At 43.6% G+C, this 24892-nt stretch overlaps 1 protein-coding gene across 3 annotated transcripts in view; it reads right to left on the bottom strand.

Moving 5' to 3' along the window:
- Positions 1-24892, bottom strand: part of VWA3A (von Willebrand factor A domain containing 3A) — a 182432-nt gene that overhangs the window by 52601 nt on the left and 104939 nt on the right. For 2 of the 3 annotated variants that reach the window (XM_088476214.1, XM_088476215.1), the window contains 9 exons: positions 21835-21954; positions 19844-19918; positions 17910-18054; positions 16728-16899; positions 9364-9434; positions 8929-9087; positions 8595-8685; positions 3752-3859; positions 2174-2271 (listed from right to left, as the gene is read on the bottom strand). In XM_088476214.1, the coding sequence (XP_088332340.1) occupies positions 2174-2271; positions 3752-3859; positions 8595-8685; positions 8929-9087; positions 9364-9434; positions 16728-16899; positions 17910-18054; positions 19844-19918; positions 21835-21954 (1039 nt within the window). The remainder of the gene's footprint in view (positions 1-2173; positions 2272-3751; positions 3860-8594; positions 8686-8928; positions 9088-9363; positions 9435-16727; positions 16900-17909; positions 18055-19843; positions 19919-21834; positions 21955-24892) is intronic. The other variant, XM_088476216.1, reaches the window with a different exon arrangement.

Raw genomic sequence — 24892 nt, 5'->3', positions numbered from 1 at the left:
CCCTCAGCTTAATGTCAGGATACAGAGAGAAACAGGAAGCTACACGTCCCAGTACGTCTAATGTAAAGGGAGATGTGGCTTCGATATGTACTGTTTGGGGTTTATACAGACGCGTTACTGGGGTGTGGCGACAGCCGGTATGGGACTTGTATTCCCCTAGCGCACGCCTTTGAGCGATAGGGGGCATGACCTAGTGTCCGAGGCCACGCCCCCTGATGTGCTGTTTTGAGGCAGTGACTGTGTATCATGCATGTCACGTTGGTGGCCTCTCTCAGTGACTGCGTCATCCATCACCACTGCAACTCTGCTCAGTGACACCATCCGAGGGGCTGGGTGTGATATGTATTATGTTCAATCCCGACAGCGGCTGCCGGATAAAGGAGGAAATCCCGATCGTCCTAAAGGTAAGTATTTACTAACCTAACTTAACCCTCCTTAGGGGTGCCTAACCCTAACCTCCCCCCTGTGCCTAACCCTAACCCCCCCTCTAAGTGCCTAAACCCAACCCCCCCTTCCCCGCTGCCTAAACCTAAGTCCCCGGGGGGGTGCCTAAACCCTAACCTCCCCCCTGTGCCTAACCCTAACCTCCTTTCTAAGTGCCTAAACCTAACCCCCCCTTCCCCGCTTCCTAAACCTAAGTCCCCGGGGGGGGCCTAAACCCTAACCTCCCCCCGGGGGTGCCTAACCCTAACCCTCACTCCCCCTAGCCTAACCCTAACCTCCCGGGGGGGTGCATAACCTAAGTCCCCCCCGAGAGAAGTAAACCTAACTCTCCCCCCCCCGCGGCTGTCCGCTGCGGCGCCCGGCATCCGTTCGATCGGGATGCCGGGCGCCGGTCTCGCGACGTCGGGCAAATTACATGCGTCTACATTTAGACGCCTGTCATTCGGCCCTAGTCGGGATAAAGAGCAGTCTGGAAGCCGGCGGTAGGCATTTAGACCGTCGGGTTCCAGACTACATCCCGAGGGGCTGACAACAAAATAGCAGAGCAGCTCTGCTATTTCGGTGTCACCCCCTTGGATGGTGTGACTCGGTGCACCCCGCACTCCTCACACAGTGACGCCACAGGGTCTATGGAGACATTTTGATTACTTTGAAACTATGTATGACTATTATTTATATTCTTTATTTGTTTTTGTTTTTTAAAGAAAACTAATGCTGTTGCCCTTTCATACATAAAATGTTATAAACCAGATTTCATGGTGAGCAGGCATTATACCTAATGAAAAACTGGTGGAATATAATTTTACAAAAATCAAGGAGACCATGCAGGTTTCTGCTTTGAGACACAGTAAGCCGTGTGAAAAACTCATTACTTTTTAATACAGGTTGAGTCTCCCATATCCAAAATGCTTGGGACCAGGGTTATTTTGTATGATGGAATATTCCGTATTTTGGAATATTTGCATATCATAATGAAATATCTTGGGAATGGGGCTCAAATATACACACAGAATGTATTTATGATTTATATACACCGTATACACACAGCCTGCAGGTCATTTTATACAATCTTTTCAATAATTTTGTGGCTCAAGCAAAGTTTGTGTACAGAAATGAAATTCATTTATGTTTCATATACACCTTATACACACAGCCTGAAGGTAATTTTATACAATATTTGTAATAATTTGTGCCTTATTCAGAGTTTGTGTTCATTGAACCATCAAAAATCAAAGGTTTCATTATCTCATTCATGCCAAAAAAAATTAGTATTTCGTAATATTTGGATATGGGAGACTCAACCTGTAGTTCTGAAATAGAACACATTACTTGCCTTATAGCATTATTTGTGCTGATATGAAAGGTTTGTATACTTTTCTTGCTATAAATGCCATAAGTAAATGCTGCTATGGACAGTGAGCAGGCAAGAGAAGTGTGACGTAGGGAGAACACCGAGTGGGCAGTATATAATTGTACGCCAAAGCCACCTATCACATGCTGCTTTGTTACGCCTAAACCCAATGACATACTGTACAACCACGATGTCACTGTCTGTTTTTTTCTCACTTTTCCCAACAGTTCGCTGCAAAAGCAGCAGCTGGTATTTGCCACAAGGGGATTAATACACCGCCTTTATACAAATGATCCCCTCACTGCAGCACTATAACCACTACAGCATTGTGTAATGCAGCCACACGTCATATATTGCCACACACTGTGCACGTCTTACTCCTTTTGTTGAACAGATCTCCTCTTCTTTTGGTAATACAATGAAAGGAATATGTTTCCTTACAGTCTTGGACATTGGATAGTCTTTGTACACCACTCCTGCACAAAAAAAGAATGTTTTATCAAAAGGACAATTAAATTATATCATTGAGTACTTATTCTGTAATGTCACTTTTCTTTAAGTACTCATTCCTTTACCTACAACATACATGATACATTTACTAACTTTCTTTGTCCCCTAGCTTGTGCTCTGGGGAAATAGTTGCAGGGAGCGTCCTCAGCAGAAAAACCGCCAGGCGTGAGCGGGAGGACCAATCACATGATGAAATTAGAAAATAATCACACTGACCCTCTGCCACCATTTTACACTGGCATAGAGAACGCATGTAAGCATATATGAAAACGTAACCCATGGTTTCCAATGACACCAGACCCACTTAACTTTTTACTATAGATTGGGTGCGTTATATTTGTCTTGTGTTTTACCGAATGCACCCTGTTCTATTCAACGCATATACAACCAGTTAAATGCACTTGGGGAGGCCTAGAGTTACCTCTAAAGGCCAAATAATTTTTCACTAAAATTAAAAAAAACTACAGATCTGTGCACATCTATCCCTGCACATTTCAATACACACACATATATATATATATATATATATATATATATGTTTTCTGAAGAAACTTTAAATTGTATCAAAAAGGGTCTGACTGACCCATAGCCTTATAGGACTAGAAAATAGAAAATAAGACTAAACAATACAAAAAAGATCCCAACTTTAGGCCTGATTTAGAGATGGACGGAAACTGAACCCAATGCTGATGATGGTGGAGTTGAGCGATTATTTGCTACTGCGCATGCGCAAAATACTCAGAGCCCCACGGCACATACGCTACCCTGAGTGTAAGCACAAATGTGCTGTTGTGTAAGATATCACTAGAATTAGGAACTGCAAAGTCAAAACCATGGGCATTTGTGACTGGGAGGTGGCCTGAAGTGTGCGCAAAAAAAGTCTCAGGGGCGTGTTATGCAAGTGTCATAAGCGTGTCTATGAAACCGGCTGCATTCTCTCACAGAGCTGCAGCCGTAGAGGCCATGTTTATAAGGAGTTGAGAAAAAGACACTGCGCCTGCCATAGGCTGGTGCAAGGGTCAATTGGGAATGCAATGGTGCGTCGATTGTGGAGTGTTTGGAACCACCGGCGGAGTTCCGCTGTCCACAGTCATTGAAAGTGGTCATCTCATAGCTTGTACTCTACAGGGATCGCTAGCACACAAGTGGAAGGCTGAAGCCAGCATATGCTTATTACCACCGCCTGCAAATCCTTAAAAAATCACAATAGGGCTACAATAATGTTGATCTGTGAATCAGGCCCTATGTAATGAGTTCCACCCATATCCCTGCCTGTTATTCTCCCCTTTTTTTTGTTTTTTGTACCATCAAGGTTTTACTTACTTACTTTTCTTTAATAAAAATTGATGAGAAAAAAAACCGACTCTGTTTGTCGTTACTATCCAGCCGAGTTAGTGAGACTCAGTATTACTACACACAGAGGAGGAACTAGGAAGACTCACTTACCAACATCCCTCCCATTTCCAGTATAAAATACATTAAATGACGTTTTCTGATGTTTCTTTTGTTTCATTTTCTTGTCAGTAACCAAATCCCGATCTTTCAATGGCTGAGCTGTAGTAAAAGTAAAATCATTGTTGTCTTTTATTTCCGTCTTCTCATTTCTGTATAACTTTTAGCTTTAGTTTTGGATTAGGTAGTTGTAGCTGTACTAGTACGCTTGCCGCTATAAAGGAGGATAAATACTGTAGTATTTGGTGATACATTATTTAATTTGGACCAACAGATCATTTTTTTAAAGACAAGTTTACAAATAAAAAAGTATTTAAATTTTTAACTGGTAAACTTCTGTGATTCAGTACAGTCTGACCCGAAGAAGGGAATAAAATCTTTAATGTGTATTTACAAATGAACTGTAAGTCCAAATTAATAAGTATCACCAGACATGTAAAATCGCACGTGGCAGACACAGAAAGCACCCCAATTATAGTATGGGACTGCGACTATAACCAAACTTTACCAGTAACGAGCTGGTGCAAAGTTCATGTCCAATTACAACATGTAAATGTCTGTACTCTTCTACACAGAAAGAGCCATCACTAACAATGTACTCCTCCACCCATTTAGCATTCTTGCACTACTCTGCAAACCTGAAAGCCCAGGAGCACCTACTCCATACATAGCAAGGAGCACCCTCACTGCACCTAACTCTTCCTTTCCTTAATTACAAACGTCTAAACCTCCACAAATGTTACCAAATAGTGGAAATCTAGGTAAATCTGAGCTAATTAAGGTGCACAACACCATCAAATGTGATTTTGTGATTTGTAAAAACAGGGCCCTATATTTTCTGTGACCCTTGACATTGTCTACTTGTTTTAAGCAGAACTTACTTCCCAGCCATTCAGTAGCCAGGGTCCAAAGCAGGTAAGAAATCTTCAGCAGAGTCGTTTCAACCAAATATGGGGGCCGTGTGTGCTCCATACTTGGCTGTTAGCAGCACCATCCTTCCTCCTCCATTCCTGGCTGTTAGCAGCACCATCCTTCCTCCTCCATTCCTGGTTGTTAGTAGCACCGTCCTTCCTCCTCCATTCCTGATTGTTAACAGCACCATCCTTCCTCCTCCATTTGTGGCTTTCAGTGGTACCATCCTTCCTCCTAGATTCCTGGTTGTTAGCAGCACCATCCTTCCTCCTCCATTCCTGGTTGTTAGCAGCACCATCCTTCCTCCTCCATTCCTGGTTGTGAGCAGCACCATCCTTCCTCCTCCATTCCTGGCTGTCAGCGGCACCATCCTTCCTCCTCCATTCCTGGCTGTTAGCAGCACCATCCTTCCTCCTCCATTCCTGGTTGTTAGCAGCACCATCCTTCCTCCTCCATTCCTGGTTGTTAGCAGCACCATCCTTCCTCCTCCTGGTTGTTAGTAGCACCATCCTTCCTCCTCCATTCCTGGCTGTCAGCGGCACCATCCTTCCTCCTCCATTCCTGGTTGTTAGCAGCACCATCCTTCCTCCTCCATTCGTGGCTGTCAGTGGTACCATCCTTCCTCCTCCATTCCTGGTTGTTAGCAGCACCATCCTTCCTCCTAGATTCCTGGTTGTTAGCAGCACCATCCTTCCTCCTCCATTCCTGGTTGTTAGCAGCACCATCCTTCCTCCTCCATTCCTGGTTGTTAGCAGCACCATCCTTCCTCCTCCATTCCTGGTTGTTAGCAGCACCATCCTTCCTCCTCCATTCCTGGCTGTCAGCGGCACCATCCTTCCTCCTCCATTCCTGGCTGTTAGCAGCACCATCCTTCCTCCTCCATTCCTGGTTGTTAGCAGCACCATCCTTCCTCCTCCAGTCCTGGTTGTTAGCAGCACCATCCTTCCTCCTCCATTCGTGGCTGTCAGTGGTATCATCCTTCCTCCTCCATTCCTGGTTGTTAGCAGCACCATCCTTCCTCCTAGATTCCTGGTTGTTAGCAGCACCATCCTTCCTCCTCCATTCCTGGTTGTTAGCAGCACCATCCTTCCTCCTCCATTCCTGGCTGTCAGCGGCACCATCCTTCCTCCTCCATTCCTGGCTGTTAGCAGCACCATCCTTCCTCCTCCATTCCTGGTTGTTAGCAGCACCATCCTTCCTCCTCCATTCCTGGTTGTTAGCAGCACCATCCATCCTCCTCCATTCCTGGTTGTTAGCAGCACCATCCTTCCTCCTCCATTCCTGGTTGTTAGCAGCACCATCCTTCCTCCTCCATTCCTGGCTGTCAGCGGCACCATCCTTCCTCCTCCATTCCTGGCTGTTAGCAGCACCATCCTTCCTCCTCCATTCCTGGTTGTTAGCAGCACCATCCTTCCTCCTCCAGTCCTGGTTGTTAGCAGCACCATCCTTCCTCCTCCATTCGTGGCTGTCAGTGGTACCATCCTTCCTCCTCCATTCCTGGTTGTTAGCAGCACCATCCTTCCTCCTAGATTCCTGGTTGTTAGCAGCACCATCCTTCCTCCTCCATTCCTGGTTGTTAGCAGCACCATCCTTCCTCCTCCATTCCTGGCTGTCAGCGGCACCATCCTTCCTCCTCCATTCCTGGCTGTTAGCAGCACCATCCTTCCTCCTCCATTCCTGGTTGTTAGCAGCACCATCCTTCCACCTCCAGTCCTGGTTGTTAGTAGCACCATCCTTCCTCCTCCATTCCTGGCTGTCAGCGGCACCATCCTTCCTCCTCCATTCCTGGTTGTTAGCAGCACCATCCTTCCTCCTCCATTTGTGGCTTTCAGTGGTACCATCCTTCCTCCTAGATTCCTGGTTGTTAGCAGCACCATCCTTCCTCCTCCATTCCTGGTTGTTAGCAGCACCATCCTTCCTCCTCCATTCCTGGCTGTCAGCGGCAACATCCTTCCTCCTCCATTCCTGGCTGTTAGCAGCACCATCCTTCCTCCTCCATTCCTGGTTGTTAGCAGCACCATCCTTCCTCCTCCATTCCTGGTTGTTAGCAGCACCATCCTTCCTCCTCCTGGTTGTTAGTAGCAACATCCTTCCTCCTCCATTCCTGGCTGTCAGTGGCACCATCCTTCCTCCTCCATTCCTGGTTGTTAGCAGCACCATCCTTCCTCCTCCATTCGTGGCTGTCAGTGGTACCATCCTTCCTCCTCCATTCCTGGTTGTTAGCAGCACCATCCTTCCTCCTAGATTCCTGGTTGTTAGCAGCACCATCCTTCCTCCTCCAGTCCTGGTTGTTAGTAGCACCATCCTTCCTCCTCCATTCCTGGCTGTCAGCGGCACCATCCTTCCTCCTTCATTCTTGGTTGTTAGCAGCACCATCCTTCCTCCTCCATTTGTGGCTTTCAGTGGTACCATCCTTCCTCCTAGATTCCTGGTTGTTAGCAGCACCATCCTTCCTCCTCCATTCCTGGTTGTTAGCAGCACCATCCTTCCTCCTCCATTGCTGGCTGTCAGCAGCACCATCCTTTCTCTTCCATTCCTGGTTGTTAGCAGCACCATCCTTCCTCCTCCATTCCTGGTTGTTAGCAGCACCATCCTTCCTCCTCCATTCCTGGTTGTTAGCAGCACCATCCTTCCTCCTCCAGTCCTGGTTGTTAGCGGCACGATCCTTCCTCCTCCATTCCTGGCTGTTAGCAGCACCATCCTTCCTCCTCCATTCCTGGTTGTTAGCAGCACCATCCTTCCTCCTCCATTCCTGGATGTCAGTGGTACCATCCTTCCTTCTCCATTCCTGGATGTCAGTGGTACCATCCTTCCAATGAGGTCTTCAGAAAGATGGCGCATGTGCAAAAAAAATACATAAAATCTGGCACATTGCGAGTCTTTGCTATCTCCTGTGTGGGATCCTCCTTTCCAAAGACATCACTGGAAAGATGGCACCGCCAGCAGCCCAGTAAAAATGTTCTTGGTGCAGAGTGTGTAGCAAGGTGTCCCTCCTGAATCATGGGCCCATTTGCACAGCACACACTGCACCCATTGTAGCTTCTCCTCTCATCTCAATGTGAAGTCAATGTGTATTATTTTTTTTATCTTGTAAATGAATAATCGGGGCTCTGGTCCAGAATACCAGAAAGCTCTGATGAAAAGTGGAGAGCAGACCAGGTATCAAAATAAACGCATCCGTCACATTGCCTCTTCTACCACTTGCCATATCGCCGCTGACTGGGAGCAACTTGCTCCTTTTTCTCTACATTCCATCTTATCCCGTATTTGGTATACATACCGTATGGAATACATGACCTTGATCATTAATAATTCTTTCAAATCATTTCAGAAAGTTTGGGACCCCTGGCTCACCTCAAAAAATGCCCATTCTCCATTTGAAATAGGTTAAGTTACCTCCTATTTTTATCTTTTTATTTTGGTATCCATCCACCTGGATCTCTTTCCTCTTCTCTCCTCTTTCTGTACCTGTCTTTCTCTCTTTTCCTCATTACGGCCCACCACACCATCACTTCTCCTAACTCCTTTCTCCTCCCTCCTTTATAATAAAACCAGTCACTATGTGATTTGCTGCATTTTGATAGGCATTGACTATGTTCTGTTTTTGATGCTCATTGGTGACTGTCTGTATGTCATTGCCACTATTTGTTGTGACCTTCTCAATAAACTTTATGTATAAAAGAAAAGAGCAGAAGGGGCAGGCCAAGGACCAAATAAAACTTATAGCAAGTCTATGAGCAGAGTGTATGAGTGAATGTACACGCTGCTTCCCTATAAAAGACTATTATGTATATATAGCATATATCACAGACAGGATTGTCAGACTAATATCCCTGCACCAAGTACAAATAAATAAGAGCATTGTTTGAGGTTTGCGTTCCTAAATGTGAACCTGGAATAAAGAATAAAGAGTTACTGTAAGTACCTGGGGGAATATCGGCCTTGGCGCTATTTGGTCGCCACAGCAATGCTTTCATGTTAGCATCCTTCTTGCCATCTTGCTCTTCGTTAATACCCTGAAAATAAGATTTAATATTCCCCCTTTAATAAGTACTTATAAAGCATTCTGAATACAAATGAAATGATACTGTATCAATACCAGGTAATCCATACCCTATTGTTACAAGGTGTCTTTTGTTTTAAAGTTTCCCTTTAATAGCTTATTGGAAGAGAATCACCAGCTGACACCTAATCAATTTTTCCAGTATGATACTGTAGTTGACATCATGACATATGAATAATGAAGTAACATTACACACCATTCTAGCAAGTGTCAGCGCAGTTGGTTTTGGAAGTGGCAGTTTTTTTGGCTTGCATTTCTCCTTCTGGTATGGGATCACTGATCCGTCTGCTGGAGAAATCGGGCTCTCGTCTTTATTTCCTGCGCGCAGCTTTAAGGATTCCACCAAATAAGCGCACTGCAACAGACAATCACACAAACTACTAACAGGTTTGTATGTCAGAGTGTACTAGTTGCCTATTATTAGATAAATAGATAGATAGATAGATAGATAGATAGATAGATAGATAGATGGCACATGCATTGGAGGCAGGGATTGTGTTGAATATTCATGATAATGAAGCATATCAATTCACCAGGGATTACATGACTATTGGATCAGCCCACATACGGCTGTGTCCATGGTGTGTAGGTGATGAGTACATGTAACATTCTCAGAGATAATTGGAAATACCTTTTTGGAGTAGTTTACAGCTTTTTCCATCTCGGATATGAGGCAATTGATGTCATCACTTTCAATCATACCTGTAAATAAGCAAATATTATTGCACTGCCAAAATGAATATTTTCAAATAAAGTGTCATTTTACTAAAGAGTAGTAATTTAATCACCATATATGGGTATCATCCCTGGGTGTCACAGTATATAATATGTGTTCCTCCACTGATAAAGCCACTCTGTAATCTAACATTCTGGGGATGATAGCTAAATAGCAAGGAGGAGAAACGCTGTACAGCACTGTGCACTGCACTACATTACAGTAAGATCATTAAAGGTATTTAACAAATGCCCCCCAAGTAGTTGGCAATTTTTGAAAAATAGTTTCAGGTTAATTTTTCACCTGAGCTGGTGCCTCTAAGCACATCACATGCGATACTGTCTTGATGGACTATGAAGCACTACAATCCCCATTGGATTGGGTATGAAATACGGGCAGTCGTGATGCCTGCTGTCAAAATGCTGACAGCAGCATCCCAATGCTTGGTATCCCGACAGGGGTCGGGTAAGTATACTAACCCTACCCCTTCTACCCCTAACCCTCTCTTCTTGCACCCCAGCCCTTCCCATCCCGCACCCTAACCCTCCCCCTTAGTGCCTAACCCTAACTCCTAACCGTCCTCCAGTGGTGCCTAACCCTAACTCCCCCTAATGGTGCCTAACCCCCCCAAACCAAACCCTAATTCCCCCGTGGTGCCTAGACCTAACTTCCCCCCCGCGGCTAACAGCTAAGACGCCCCAGTTTACCTTCGTTCAGGATGGCGGCTGTCAAGATTCCGGCGTCAGGATATAGACTGATGTTGGGATTTTAACTGCCTATTTTTAGTCCCGCGTCGGGCTTCCAACAGCCGGCATCCCATTCGCCGGCATACTACCTACATCCCATTCCCATCATGTCATGTTTTCTCAATTTTATTATAATGCACATTCTAATATTAGAAATGCTCCTAAAAAAGGCCATAAAAAGAGGAATTTTATATTTGAATGCATTTTGTCAATGCAGGAATATTTCCTGTGACAAAAACTTGGACTGTTCCTTGAAATTAGGGACAGTTAGCAACTACAGTGTACCTACGGCATGCTACTGTCATTATTGTTTGCCAAAGATCTTAGTGAGTTTGCTTTACTGACGGCTTTGAGGAGCAGAAGTTACATTGTGTGAGAATTGTGATGATTGTGTCACAATGCTAATGTACAATCTTACTGAGTAATGGGGATGCAGTCAGGAAGCCGACGGTCGAAATGCCGACCGCAAGGGTCTAATGAGAGGTGTCGAAATCCTGACGCCTGTCCTTTTACCTACGCCGGTAGTCCGACGCCCGGCTTCCCGATCAAAGGTAAGCCGAGCGGTGGGCGTGGACAGCCGCCGGGGGGGGAGGGTTAGGTTAGGCGCTCCGGGGGGGACTTAGGGTTAGGCACCCCCCTGGGAGGGTTTAGGGTAGGGGAAGGGGGGCTTATGGTTAGGCACCCCCAGAGGATAGGGTTGGGAACCCCCCCGGGAGGCTTAGGTTTAGGCACTTACAGGGGGGGTTAGTGTTAGGCACTTGGGGGAGAGGTTAGGGTTAGGCACCCCTAAAAGAGGGTTAGGGTTAGGGCGGGGTGGGTTAGGTTAATAAATAAAGAAAATACTCCCCTTCCGGGATCTTCACTGCTGGTGTTCCAGCATCGGGATTCGAACTGCCGGACGTGCGTCTGGCAGTATTTCATACCGATCCCGGGTAATGATACTATCGCCAAACATATGTGCTAAAGCACTGTTATAATATCACATGTGCAAACATACAAAACTGTAAAACGGCTCAGTATAAAAAAGGGTACATGTTAGACTTTAACAAAATGCATTACATTTACTCTGCCTCTCTCAATTGTTAATACATTTCAAGTCACAATTGTGAGACTTTTATGAAATTATATTGTTTACAGTATATATTACATAAAACTCCAGAAATGCTTTCGTACAATGGGCTGGCACACTCATTGCAGGATTTTTCCCACCTGTGATATCTGGAGGCAGGGTATTGTGTAAAGCAGTGGTTCCCAAACATTGGGCCTGATTCAGAGCCGCTCGCTCTGACAGAGCGCTTGCTCTGAATCAGGGCCGGGCTTTTTTTTTTTTAGAGCAGCCTCCACAGCTATAGCGAGCGGCCATGATGATGGTCGCGATGGTCAAGACCAGGGTCGTAGCTAGGGTAGTGCGGCCGGTGCCATCGCACAGGGCACCACAGGTCAGGGGGCGCATTTTGGGCCTGTCAAATTTCTGTTTATTACCATTCTTGCTTGCAGCTTCCTCTTATTTCATCCCCAGCATCTCCGGGCCTCTCCTATCTCTTCTCTGGCCCTTCCCCATGAAACCAAGGCCCTTTTTTGGGTGCATTATGTTCCTTTGAAAAATGAGGGGGGCACCAATGCTCTTTCTGGCACAGGGCACCAAAAAGTCTAGTTACGGCTCTGGTCAAGACCATCGCGACCATCGGGCTTGCGACGAGACCCTTGTGGCAGGGTCTCGTTCATCGCAAGCCCCAGAGAGCTTTCGGCTCTAACAGAGCGGCCGCTCGGTCGTACCCAGCGATGTTCGCAAAACAGTGCATGCGTAAGTTTCGCAATGCGCGTGCGCAAACTAGCTGTTGCGATCGGAAATTTCTCTCTCCTTCAACTTGGCCAGGTCGTCAGTTTGAGAGACAGGATGAGGTGTTTGTGGGTGGTAACAGGGGAAGGTGCTTGTGAACGGGGGAGTGGAGATCCGAACGCAGGCGTGCCTGACTATGCAAACAGCGGTTTATGGGAGTGCATAATTAACTAAGTAGTGTCATGGCACATGTGACATGGGAGGTTTTTACACTGACTTGATCGTAGTGCTTAAGAGAGGGTATGGTCAACCTTAAGCTCTATGACCAGCTCCGATGGTTTCCGATGGTATCGATTAATCCTTATATGCCCGGAGATGACGTGTATTGCGAACGAGAAGAGGGCGTGTTTTTAGTCTTACAGCCGCATCCTCCCCTCGCTCGTCCAGCTAACGATCCCATCTTAACGATGCAACTTGCGAGCGCTTCATTCGCATATCCGACCCCTTCTCCCTTACGACCGAGCGGCCGCAACGACCGACTCTGAATGAGATCCTCTGTCTCAAAACTTCTGAAGACACAGGGCCTAGATCTGGCTACTCCCTTATCGTGCTCTCGAGCCTTGGCTGTGCTTTCAGAGTTGCAGACCATGGGGATTTGGGGCAGGTGGGGAGTGGTCTCCTTGAGACAGCTGTATGCAGGTGGGCTTAAATCCTTCAGTTACAACTTGAATTTGACCTCCCACAGTCACATTTCTTCAGATATTTGCAGCTCAGACATGCAGTAGCGACCCAATTCCCTGATGCTCCCCCAAATATTCAGGATTCCCCTGTTAAAATATTTCTGTTTATAAGCGGATCTCGCCGTATTGTTTCTTACGCTTATTCCTTTGTAATGCAAGCTCACCACCATGATGATATGCCAGCTCTCAGAGCTAAATGGGAGGTTAATTTGGATGTAATACAGGAGGAATCATGGCAGGATGCATTGGGATGTCCACGACTAGCTACCACCTCAATTCGCTTCCAACAAATCCAGTTATTTCTGTTGCACCGAGTTTATTTAACCCCTGATCGCCTGTTCAAGTTTGGGGGGGTGTTCAGATTCCAATTGCCCTAAATGCAATGCCCCTTTGGCCACCTTTTGGCATTTGCTCTGGGAATGCCCTAGGATTATGTCATTCTGGGAAAAATACTCAGAGTAATCTCCTCTACAGGAGTCTCACAGGCTGTTCTTACTCCTATTGTTTGCACGCTTGGAATTATAGACGAACGCTTGCTTCATAGACACACTCGTCAGCCGGAATATTATGATTGGTTATCCCTAGTCTCCACCACAATTACGCATGAGAAATATACTTATTTGGGTATAAACGCTGAATCTAAATTTGACAGCATCTGGGCCAAATGGTTTAACTCTGCTTATGCTCAGACCTCCCATGAGCTGCAATCTGTTAATAATTCTACATCTAGGTCTGCTATCTAACAGCCTACACAACCACTTGTTAGTATGTGCATTTCTTTACATGTAACCTGTTTTTCTTTGTATATTTATAATGAAGTGTTATCAATATATACATGACTATTGATATAAATAATGGTTATATGCTGGCCTGTTTGTCCATTGTAATATGACATCAACTGATATGTTATCCATACATCTTTTTATATGGATTGTTTTTTCGTTTTTTACTTGTTTGATTTGTTTTTTTTTCTCTGAAAATCAATAAAAAATATTGAATAAAAAAAAAGCAGGATTTCTACAGAGGAATTTACAAATGCTTGATTTTAAACAAGTGTGGCCAGTCCATGAAGCGGGCATAATCAGCATTTAACCAGATATAATATACGTCATACGAAGGTATAAAATATTTCTGACATACACAGGACCAGCAATCACATTATGCCATTACATGCTACAATAGGGCCATCCTGTAGCTGAATGTTTTATTTCAGATGTGTGCTCCATTCCAGAAAATGTAAGAACGTTCTAGAGCCTGGGGGACCAGAAAAAGATCATTGCAATGCCCTGGACATAGATGTACAGATTGGTCTCCTTATGTACTGGAGAGTGTATTATTATACAGAATCAATAACTGACTCTATAGATGGTCTATATCAGTGCACCCCTAACAGTGCATGTTTTCCAGATCTCCTAGTTTGTGCCCAAGAATATTCATTACTGCCTGACACATTTTAAAAGATCAACAAGTACTGTAGTGCTAATTCTTTCATTTGTGACACTGATGGGATCTTAAAAAAAACATTAAACTTTTGGTATTATATACTATTTCTATTGTGGTCATCATGGTGTGGGCTGGGGAGGGGGGTTTCCTGGCAACCGTAACTCTCTCCCCTGCATTTTCCTATGCCATTGATCTGCAAAGAATATCAAAGAGGCACCACCACTAACTAGCACACATTTCAAATAATAACATACACAAAATAATCTAAATCAATTAACTTGTATTAAAAATAAGAATTTTAAATGTTTGCAATGCATATGAAGGGGTGACACTTGACCCATTACCATCCCTACAAGCTGTATAATAATGTAAAAAATGTAAATACATTTTATTGAACCATCATACAGCATACATAAGCAGCAAGAAGATTACAGCAAAAAATATAATTATAAAATGGTTTTAAGGACCATGCCCTAGGTGATTACAAAGTAGTATAGTAGCATATGACAGAAGTATTTGCATGAGAGCATAGCTTTTCCAACTGTCATATAGTAAAGACCCAGCACTTGGATACACATCCTGTATAGGGCATTCAATATTGTATCTTACATGTGGAATACATTCCCAAGGGACATCCTAAGCTATGCAGCACAGATGTGGCATTAAAGGATCTCCCTCCAGAAAAACAATACTGATGTCATGCAATGTGCAAAAGATGAAAACTAAAAAAGCATTTTACTTTAGACTATCTCTCAGAATATTATTAAAAGCCTCTCTTTCCCCGTTGCTGCTAAGGATGAGTGGGACTTATCCTAAGCACTGCAGGGGCTCGAATAGGGCTTATCGGAAAGACCACCCTTATAGTTACATTTGTTTGGACAAGGGAAAGAGCAGGGTTTGATGATGTCATAGTTCTGGCATTGTAATAATGCAATTAAGCCCACCCCTTCAAGGCAAAACACTACAGTACATATAATTTTATTAGCCAGAATATCGGAAAATTAAAAGTGTTCTATCGCCTCCATCCTGGCACCCACATATTCAGGGGTATCCTCCTTTGAAAAGAATAAGTCCTATCTCTCAAATGATTTGACACCCTGGGAAGTTATTCTCTGTTAATAATGTGTGATCACCTGAGAACACCCTGATCGGGGAACATTTCTAAATCCTGGCTTCAATAAACTCAGTGGCACCTTTGTTTAAAAGAGAGTCCCCTCTTTCAAATGATGTGACCACTTAGTGGTTATTGTCTGCTGATCATCCTTCATTTGATGTGGGAGGATATTTGTGAGTGGTGTGCAGGTACGCTGCTAGTGTGTCAGCATCTATGTGTCTGGAACTGTTTAGATATTGAGGTAACAAATCTCCAATGTGACCAAACAGGAAAGATGTATATTTCAGCGTTATACCTGGGGTGTGTGTCTCGTGATTTATGACAGGATGAAATCATTCATGGTACAAGAGCCTTTGCACCATCTTCCCGAATATCACTGGGAAAATGTCGCCGGCTTTAGAAGGTACAGGGGGCCCATTACACAGTAAGGGGGGGGGGAAGCTACACATAGAACAACCCTGATGTAAAGAGACACTTCGCTATTCATTAGTATAGCGAGATAACGCAGTTGCAGACAGGATTCGTTACAAATATTTAATTTTTTATATTTTGTACAAATGCAGTTTAGTAATACATTGCACTTGGACAGTTTTAAACAAGGGTAACATGTAGTTCTCCTCTGGTGGTCTGTACCCTGCAGCAATCAGATCTGCAGAGCTGTCAGGAGTTGTCTTTACTCCTCAGACGCCTCCTGCTGCTTTATTTTTACAGTGCTGCTGCGTCCAAAATGCAGCAGCGATGTGACATGTGTGCATCTGTGATTCAGGCCCTCAGTCACTTACAAACAAGCCTGTCTACTTCTGAAAACCCAACAATTTGAAGCCTTCTTCTGGAAAGTGAGTTTTCTTAGGCATTGGATAGGCTACTGGATTAAGGTGTCTGTAATAATATAATGTTTGTTACCTAATGATGGCTTATGGGGAGAGGCAGCTAGAAGCTCAGGACTCAGTGCCAATGCATAACTCACATTCTTCAATGAAACATAAGTAAGTGAATGGGCAGCCCCCACTTATGTACTATGATATAATTTATGTGTGTTCAGTAGGTCCTTGCTATGCCTGGAACCACTTCTATGTCTGCCTCCCTACTAAGTTACCTCCCAAATGTGTCTGCTATTTTACTCTGAGATGCTGCCCTGTGTCTCCCTGGGACCCATATACCGGTCTGTCATATTCATACACAAAAAGAATAGACAAAGTGAACCCAAAAGTAAATGGCATAAGCTCTCACTCGGCCTGTGTAGTGCTGGCAAACCCTTAAAGTATAAAGTAATGTGAATATCATTATAGCACTGGGACCCTGGGAAGCCACTCATCCATACGTTAATAAAGACAAACAAGAATACACAGACACAGCACAAAATACATGCTTGAACATAAACATAGAGGGACATGTACAGTTCACTTTAATGACCGGCTCACTTTTGCTAACTCTTCTAATCCCTACGGTGTACTTACCTTTTTCATCAAACCAGTGAAGCCTTCCATTAGTGACATGTGCCAAATTTTGTAAGGCATGGACGGTGTGACTCCTGTCATTGGTGCTGTCATCAGTAATGTTATACAGACAGACATGGAGCTGTAAATCACAGCCAGTAGCTGCCTCTGACAAGTAAGCAGAAATTGCATGCTGTGGGGAACAGGAATGGAGCACTCATTATTTGCATATTGCTTACTGGCAGCTGCAAGTGATTGGGTGTAATGATCTATGCAAATTAACTTACAAAACTACAAGGCTTCGCAATAGCTGACCCTTCAGTACTACATAATAAAAGCATTAAAAAAGGAGAAAATACACCTACTCTAGAATGGCAGAATATCTTTTCAACTAAGCATCTCTCAGTGGTGTAACGTGGGGGGTCGAGAGGGGCATGTGCCCTGGGCGCCGTCTAACCCGGCAGCACGGGGCACCACCGGCCGCAGTCCAGGACACATCCGCGGTACATTAAAACAAACACGCCACCACCAGCGGTGTGTTTGTTTTAGCACTGCAGCTGATAAGAGTCAGAAAGACTCTTATTGGCTGCTACTCCCAGGGCCAAAGCCAGGTTGGAGCTCACTCATGAACTCCGCTTTCCAGCTCCCGCACTTGGTGAAGGGAGAGACATCATGGCGTCATGACGTCTCTTCCATAGTGCCAAGCGAGACAGGAACAGCGGGCGCAGGAGCAGAGATTCTGGTAAGTATAATGTTGTCTGTCTGTGTTTGTCTGCAAGTTTTATGTGTAAAAGGCACTACTACTGGGGGCACTGTATAAAGGGCACTGCATAGGGGGCACTATATAAGGGGAACTACTGGGGGCACTGTGTAAGGTGCACTACTGGGGGCACTGTATAAGGAACACTGTATAATAGGCACTAATGGGGGCACTACATAATGGGCACTACTACTGGGGGCAATGCATAATGTGCACTTCAACAGGGGGCACTGCATAAGGGGCACCACTACTGGGGTATGCTATTCTGTGCCATCTCACCATGAGAACCGCATGTTTTCTTTAGCAGGCTCCATAAAGAAAGAGTAAACTCTGATATAGAGTATATACTCTGATATAGATATGAGAGCTTTCCATCAGTGACAGAAACCCTCTGTTACTGCACCAGGGTATAACATCATGATGCAGAAGGACCGGTCACTCACCACTTCCTGATCTGGAGCACCGCTAGTGAATAAGTACATTCCCTGGGATTCTTGATTTTCTTTATCAGTGAAGTTGAATTCCACTGCGCTTTTTATAGCACCCATTACATTCCTACCACCTTCACACTGCAAGGTCAGCAGCCACCTGGAAGCAGAGGACACTTCATCATTAAGGGTCAGGTAATTCTTTAGGGTAAATCCAGAAAACAGATATGGTTAAGAATTAATTGCGAATAACATGATAGACTGAACAATAACATCCCTTAAAGTAAAATAGGGGCCTATTCATCAACCCTAAAGTTCAGTTTTTAAGCAAATTTTTTCTATATTTATCTTTCACTTGTATTCATTAAAACACTAAATGTAAGAGATATTACCGATATCTCCTGGTTAAGTCCGTCTACGTTGAATTCCACACTCCCCATATATTAATATGGTTATGTCTGAATTCCTTCATCAAACTCAGGAAATCTTAGATTTTCGGTAATTGAAGTTGTAAATGTACGCCATCTCCTGATGGCGTACAGCCCCCGAAAGCACTCACAAGCTGCTGTTTAGACAGCACGGCAGCTTGTGTAGCAATATTCCACCCGCTTCTGTGCGCTCCTCCTCCCTCTCCTCGTCGTGTCTGGCAGCGGTCACCATCTTCACCCGTAGCACAACAAATCTTACCCCGGCAGCTGCCTACCGTTTACAGCAGTTTTCTCCGGGATGTCGGCTCTGTCCTCGGGGTCCCTCATCATTTGGGTCACCCCATGCTGCTGCTGACGGGAAGCATCTCCCCTCTGTTCCCCGGTAGCACTTGTAAGTAAGCTTAATAATTAACTGATTATTTACTATAAATAGTTAATTGAATAAGCACTTACAAGTGTCACTGGGGAGCAGATAGAGGGGTCAGCAGTATCTTGAAAAAATAATATATATATATTTTATATTCAATTACCGCAGCTGTAATCAGTGCTGCTCATGTGCTGCTTCTGTTTTCCTAAAAGCTGTCATCGCAAAATGACAGCTTTTCGGAATAGATACTGATGAATTCCTCCAGTAATTAGGTAGAACTCCATGCGAGTTCTAAACCTAATTATCGCCATAGATTTCTAGTAATGATGAATAGACCCCTTAGTGTCATATTTATCAGAAAATATTTTCAGGATATTCCCTGAAAACACTTGTTTTCAGGGGCTACATGCAAATGTTAAGGATCCCCTGAATATATATATGTATGTATGTATGGGGGTCCGCAGCAGATATAGGCAATATCTGCCGCAATTAGCAGTTTCCAAACCACAAAAGCAGCCCCCATAGGTTTCCATGGGAGCTTCTAAAATGCCAAATTTACCAAGCCCCAGTAGCTAATGCCATCTTCAGATGACGGTAGCCATTGTAGCCTATGGTTTAAAACACCACAGAAGATTCTGGAAGAGGGATCAGCAGGCTCTTTCTGCTCGCACATATACAGTGTGATCACTGCACATACGCATTAGCGTGGCCTGTCTGTCTGTCATAGCAACAGTCGGGGAACCGGGGGAAAGCCTGGATAATGCCATCTCCAGGTGGCGTTATCATCATAGGGCTTCCCCTGGTATTTTTTCACAATTTATTTGTAGTAAACTTGAGCAGATCACATTTCCCATTACAAGAATGGGAAATGCATTCTGCTTACTAAAAATAAGTGAATTGAAGGGCTTGGAGTAGCTTTTCATGAAAACTGCTCCCAAACCCCTAAATAATAAACACATTTAATGTGATATTAAAATAATTTGAACACCCATTTTCACATTTCTTTAGTAAAAATAATATTGATAAATAGGCCCCTAAATGTCTTGACAGTAACACGTGCCATCTTGAGCATAAAATGGGCAGATACATGCTGTTGTATGGGGACTCCTCACTTATTAATTGACCTCCTACTGTATGTCTAAACATGAACCTACATCCAAGCACTTTGCAAATTTTCACAAGTTGCAGCGACCATTTCTGACTTCCAGAATTGAATATCACTTCCATATCTGTAAGACACAAAATGGCAGATTTCAAAAATCTAAATAAACATCCTACAATAATAATTATTACTAATACTAGTATCCATTAAGATACTTATGGTATTCATTTTACAAGTCTCAAAATTATAATACAACTTAAAAAGTTAATAGTCGGCTAGACATGGAAGGAAGCTTCATAAATGTAACTAGCTGATCATGTAAATGTGGCCTCTGTAGAGCACACAGAACTTCCCCTCCCAACTCACTGCAAACATTACAATTCTTGTTACTTAACCAAATTCTCCATCGCCCCTTTTCAGGACTACAGAAGCTCCCCCGCAGAATATCTGCCAGCCAATTCCACACCTGGACTCATGCAGGCCTCAGGTTCCCAGTAACTGTACCAAACAGTGATGGTGGGTTGCCCTCCCAGATAACCTCCCAACTGAAATGAACATCCAAATTAATTAAAATTAGGAAATTCCTGTTTTTGCAGCTTAACGAGAGAAGTCAACCTTAAAGGCCATTTGCAGCTGCTCAACTATATGCAAAGGCACGAATTATAGAACATATAATACCACCATTGGACAAGGATTGCTGCATGAAAGCGAAAGAAAGAAAAGCAAAAATCTCTATCTCTACCCCCAGTTAAAGAAACAGTCTATATTATATTATATGTGAGACTATAAACTGGGCAGGTTTAGGAAGATATTTTCTCCTTCCATCCCCAGACGTTGGAGGAATAGCTGCAACAAGGGAACTGTACTCCATATCAGTTGGGCTTCCAACAAATTATTATTTTCTGGAATTAGATACACGTCCTCTTTGATTCCATGTTGCAGTATCCTGTTCATAAGGATGCATGGACATTCCTTTTTGCTGACCCCCAAAATCTCACTAGACATCCAAGGAGCTAATCACTCATGTTCTGCCCACTCCTAAATGTCTCTTTGCTAAGAATGAGAAGAACACCCATCCACCTTAATCTTAAACTCTTAAATCATCAATGAATCTATGGAGAAATTACACACTATTTTAATAACAAAGATCACGCATTTGGGCAGGTATGGTCATCTGGGGTCTTTAAGGAATTCCATAACCAACTACAGCCTCCATGATTGTTTGGTGCCTGAGCCGTACCTGGAGCCATTCTTGTTGTCTGTGATGTTCCCAGTCCTACTGCAAGTACTCATACCCATATTCTGGGATGTAGTTAGGTTACCGGCGGCCAGGATGCTGGTCGTCAGAATCCTGACAGTGGAAACCCGACCTGAGTCTAAAGATAGGTGTCGAAATCCCAACGCCTACTGTATCTTTAGCCCCACGCCGAATTCCCTACGGCCGGCATCCCGAATGAAGGTAAACCGGGTTTCTTAGATCGAAGCCGTGGGAGGGGGCGGGTTAGGTTCTGGAACCACAAGGGGAGATTAGGGTTAGTCTAGGAGAAGTTAGGGGAGGTTAGTGTCAAACAACCAAGGAGTTTTAGGGTTAGGGACCACTATGGGAGGGTTAGGGGAGCGAGAGGGGAGTGTTGGGGTACTTACCTGCCCTAGTCATGATCTCCATCCTTCGGTTTTTCAGCATCGGTGTTTCATCCGGGGGCTATTCAGACACTGGCATTACATACCGATTCCCATATTCTTACTTGGAGCCTGTCTCTTTGCCAATTTCATTACAGAATTCTATTAACCATTCCAATCGTCCCTATATTCTTCCTACCTTAATCTTCCCAAAAACTTAAGGTTTGCATAGTAATTCTCTAACTCTTAGCATACTAACTCACTATCCTGATGTACTTCTTGACATGCATTATGCTAAATGACTATGAAAAATTATGGTAATCCATCTCAGTGTTTTTCTATTCATGATGACCTATCAACATAAAGAGCGTTAACAGCAGGAATTATATTACTTCATTGTCTTCAATGCATCTAATAACTTACGCTATGATGTTAAATAAATCCTTGTTTGCCATTTGTTCCTCCAGGAGAAGTCTGAGAGAATGCTGAATGTGTATAATGTGCAAGGCATTCTCAGCTGATATGTCCACCAGCAACACAACCCTGCAGGAAAAGAAACATAGATACTGGCCAATTACGGTACATTTCTTCCTATAAGTTAAAATCTATATTTGGAGCATCAATGAACAAATCTGTTACAGAACTTTAGTTAAGTGATACTAACCAACTACTTCTGCATCCCCCCTCCAAATCACATTATCGCCCCCTCCCTCCCCCACTGTACAATGCTGTGATTGGTGTATCACGTAACAGCGGGTGAGACCATGAATGGCGTCATAAAGCCCCTGGTCTTTCCTGGGGCAGTGGACGGGATCCTGGAGGCTGTTCTGCTCTCCTGGGAAACTCGGCAAGCATGATTTAACTTGAACTGTTTAAAGTACTTTTAAAATATAATATTAATAATAATTTTATTTATGTAGCGCTTTGCTCCAGAAGGACTCAAGGATTCTTCAAACCTATGTATTTATCCTATGTGAGGGCTTCTCCATATTTATCTGTTTTTAATGTGCCATTCTTAATAAATACATAAAAAAGAGCATTAAAAAATGTACAAATAATAGTCAGTGATGTTACGAGTGCATTCTAAAATGCTAGCACTGTATTGAAGACTTTAGAAAGTAGCATGGCCGATTTGTAATGCACAACATGACACTGCAAGGCTAGTCTTACTAAAAGTGATGTGGACAAGTCACTAAAGAATGCTCTAGAAATCTTCTGAACACAGGTTAGTTTTCATTCCATTCTCTGCTTCCTCCCAGTACATATGCCTGAACCAGTCCCAATATTTTCCCTTATATCGGCTTTGAAAAAAGTTAGGAAACTTGCAAAGAAAATAGGCTTTGTTTATGTAGGTCAGTTATACACTATGGCTGCATCAGTTTAAAAGAGGGGGCATGGGAGCCTTTGCAGCAGTACAAAACATAAAGACAAACATTGCGGTAAAACCACAGATGGGCAGTGACAAGTGCAGGGGAAAGGACAGGGTATCTCTCTGTAACCAGAGTCAGCAGGCAGTGATGAATAGCAGAAGGCACAATAACTCTCAATGTACCTGTACCCATCACTAAAGGGGAGAAGAGAACAAAATACAAGGAGCTCTGGTGGAATAGTGCAAGGGAAGTGCAAGAGGGAAGAGGGCCCGAAAGCTTACATTCTATAGGGAGGGCGTAATATGGACACAGGGAGGATAATAGACCCCCTAGGTGTTTTATTTTTCATTAAAACATTTAAATTGACTTAAAAAAAATATTTTTACTTACTTTTTCTTTTAAAAATTTTTTTAATTTTTTTAATGTCATTTTTATTTTATTTTTTAATTATGAATTAAGTGGTTAAGAATGCATTTTACTTATCTAGTGGTCAGGAGAAGGTTAAACATCCCATCATAAATATACAAACTTATTGTAACTATTAGGGGACAGAACTGAGCTTTCCAAGCACACATTCTCCCTCATGGTAAGATGCTGGCAGCTGCTCTCTAGTCCGGTGTGCTAAGTGAGCGCTCAGATCCACACACACAGCAGACTTGAAAGGATAAGCTCAAAGTTGCTGACAATCTGGCTGCCTCTTCCGGGAGGAGGCAGCCAGATCAGCACAGGAGGGGACAGCAACGCAAATTTGGGGGCGGGACTTTGCGATCGCGTCATCATGGCCACGGCCAGCTACACAATGCCGAGATTACTGGCATTGTGCAGCCGGGGCCACAATCATGCAATTCAGCGCGAATTGCGTCATCGGCTCCCCCGGACCGCCAACTTACAAGGGGGAGCGGATGCCGGCGAGGGGGTGTGGGGGTTTGAAGCAGGATACGGTGGAGGGGTGCGGGCAGGTGGCACCGGCCGGGAGTCTTGTCCACTCTTCCTGTGGGCCGGGAGCGCAGATTTTCGGGAGGCAGCCGACCGTCCCAGGAGAGTAGGCAAGTAGAGTATGGATAAGATGCTGCCACTGGGCATGCACAGCAGCTCCGTTCCATCCCTTACCCTGCATGATGTGGCTGCAGTTTAGTAAAACCATATTGTATTAACAATGCTAAAAAACACTAGACAGCGGTAAATTAACAAAAATGTAATAATAATATTAAAAATACAAAAACAAAATATAAGAAAATATATCAATAACCTGATCACAAACACTGGCCGGTGTAACCACAATTTTATAATTTAATAAAAAGTAAATAATAAATAAACACTAAGACATCAGACTATGAACTAATGATTGATCAAAGACATGTGCTTTTGAAATCTGTAGAATCCTACATATAAAACCTTCTAAATAGCTCTCCTATGGTTGTTTGAGATCCTTATTTCACTAATACATAACATATAGGATATATAGAAGAACAGCTGAGAATATGGTTAAAAACAGCTTGAGGATAAATCGTTTGATATTCAGCAGTCTTTGTCAGTCAAGCATATTCATAGAGCAGTCAGCCCAAATACTTATTGTAGATAGTAAAGTAAATTATTAGGTCCTTAGGCAAGCAAAGGAGGAGAAAAGCAGTCTGTTTTGTAAGGGTGGAGATCTTTTCAGATCTTAATTAGAACTTAATCCCACAGGACAGGTTATTTTTAGGAAATCTGAAAACCTAAGATCAAAATTGACAGCGAGTAATTTTAAAAAAGAAATGCAGCAAGCTACAGAAGATAATTCATGGCTTCCAACAAGACCTGCAGGGTTCCTTAGATGCGGCAAGTCTATGTGTGGCACATGTCAACAGACAGAAAGGAAGAGTACAGATTTTATCTCAGCTGTCAGTAAGGAATGTTTTCAAATTAAACAATCTTTTTTGTTTTTTATTTTTAATATTAATATAAAATTTTTGTTAATTTAGCGCTGTCTAGTCTTTTTTTGCATTGTTTGTATTAATAGGGTTGGTTCACGTACAAAACCAGAAATATCGGAAACATGGAACACTGGGCCTGATTCAGAGCCACTCGTAAGCGGGCGCTCATTCGCTGTGAGCGATGTTCACACAACTGCG

This window comes from Taudactylus pleione, unplaced genomic scaffold, assembly GCF_031769625.1.
Source record: "Taudactylus pleione unplaced genomic scaffold, aTauple2 ptg000184l, whole genome shotgun sequence".
Lineage (NCBI taxonomy): Eukaryota > Metazoa > Chordata > Amphibia > Anura > Myobatrachidae > Taudactylus > Taudactylus pleione.
The sequence above is the reverse complement of the archived record's forward strand: the minus strand, read 5'-3'. Positions and strand labels throughout refer to the sequence as shown.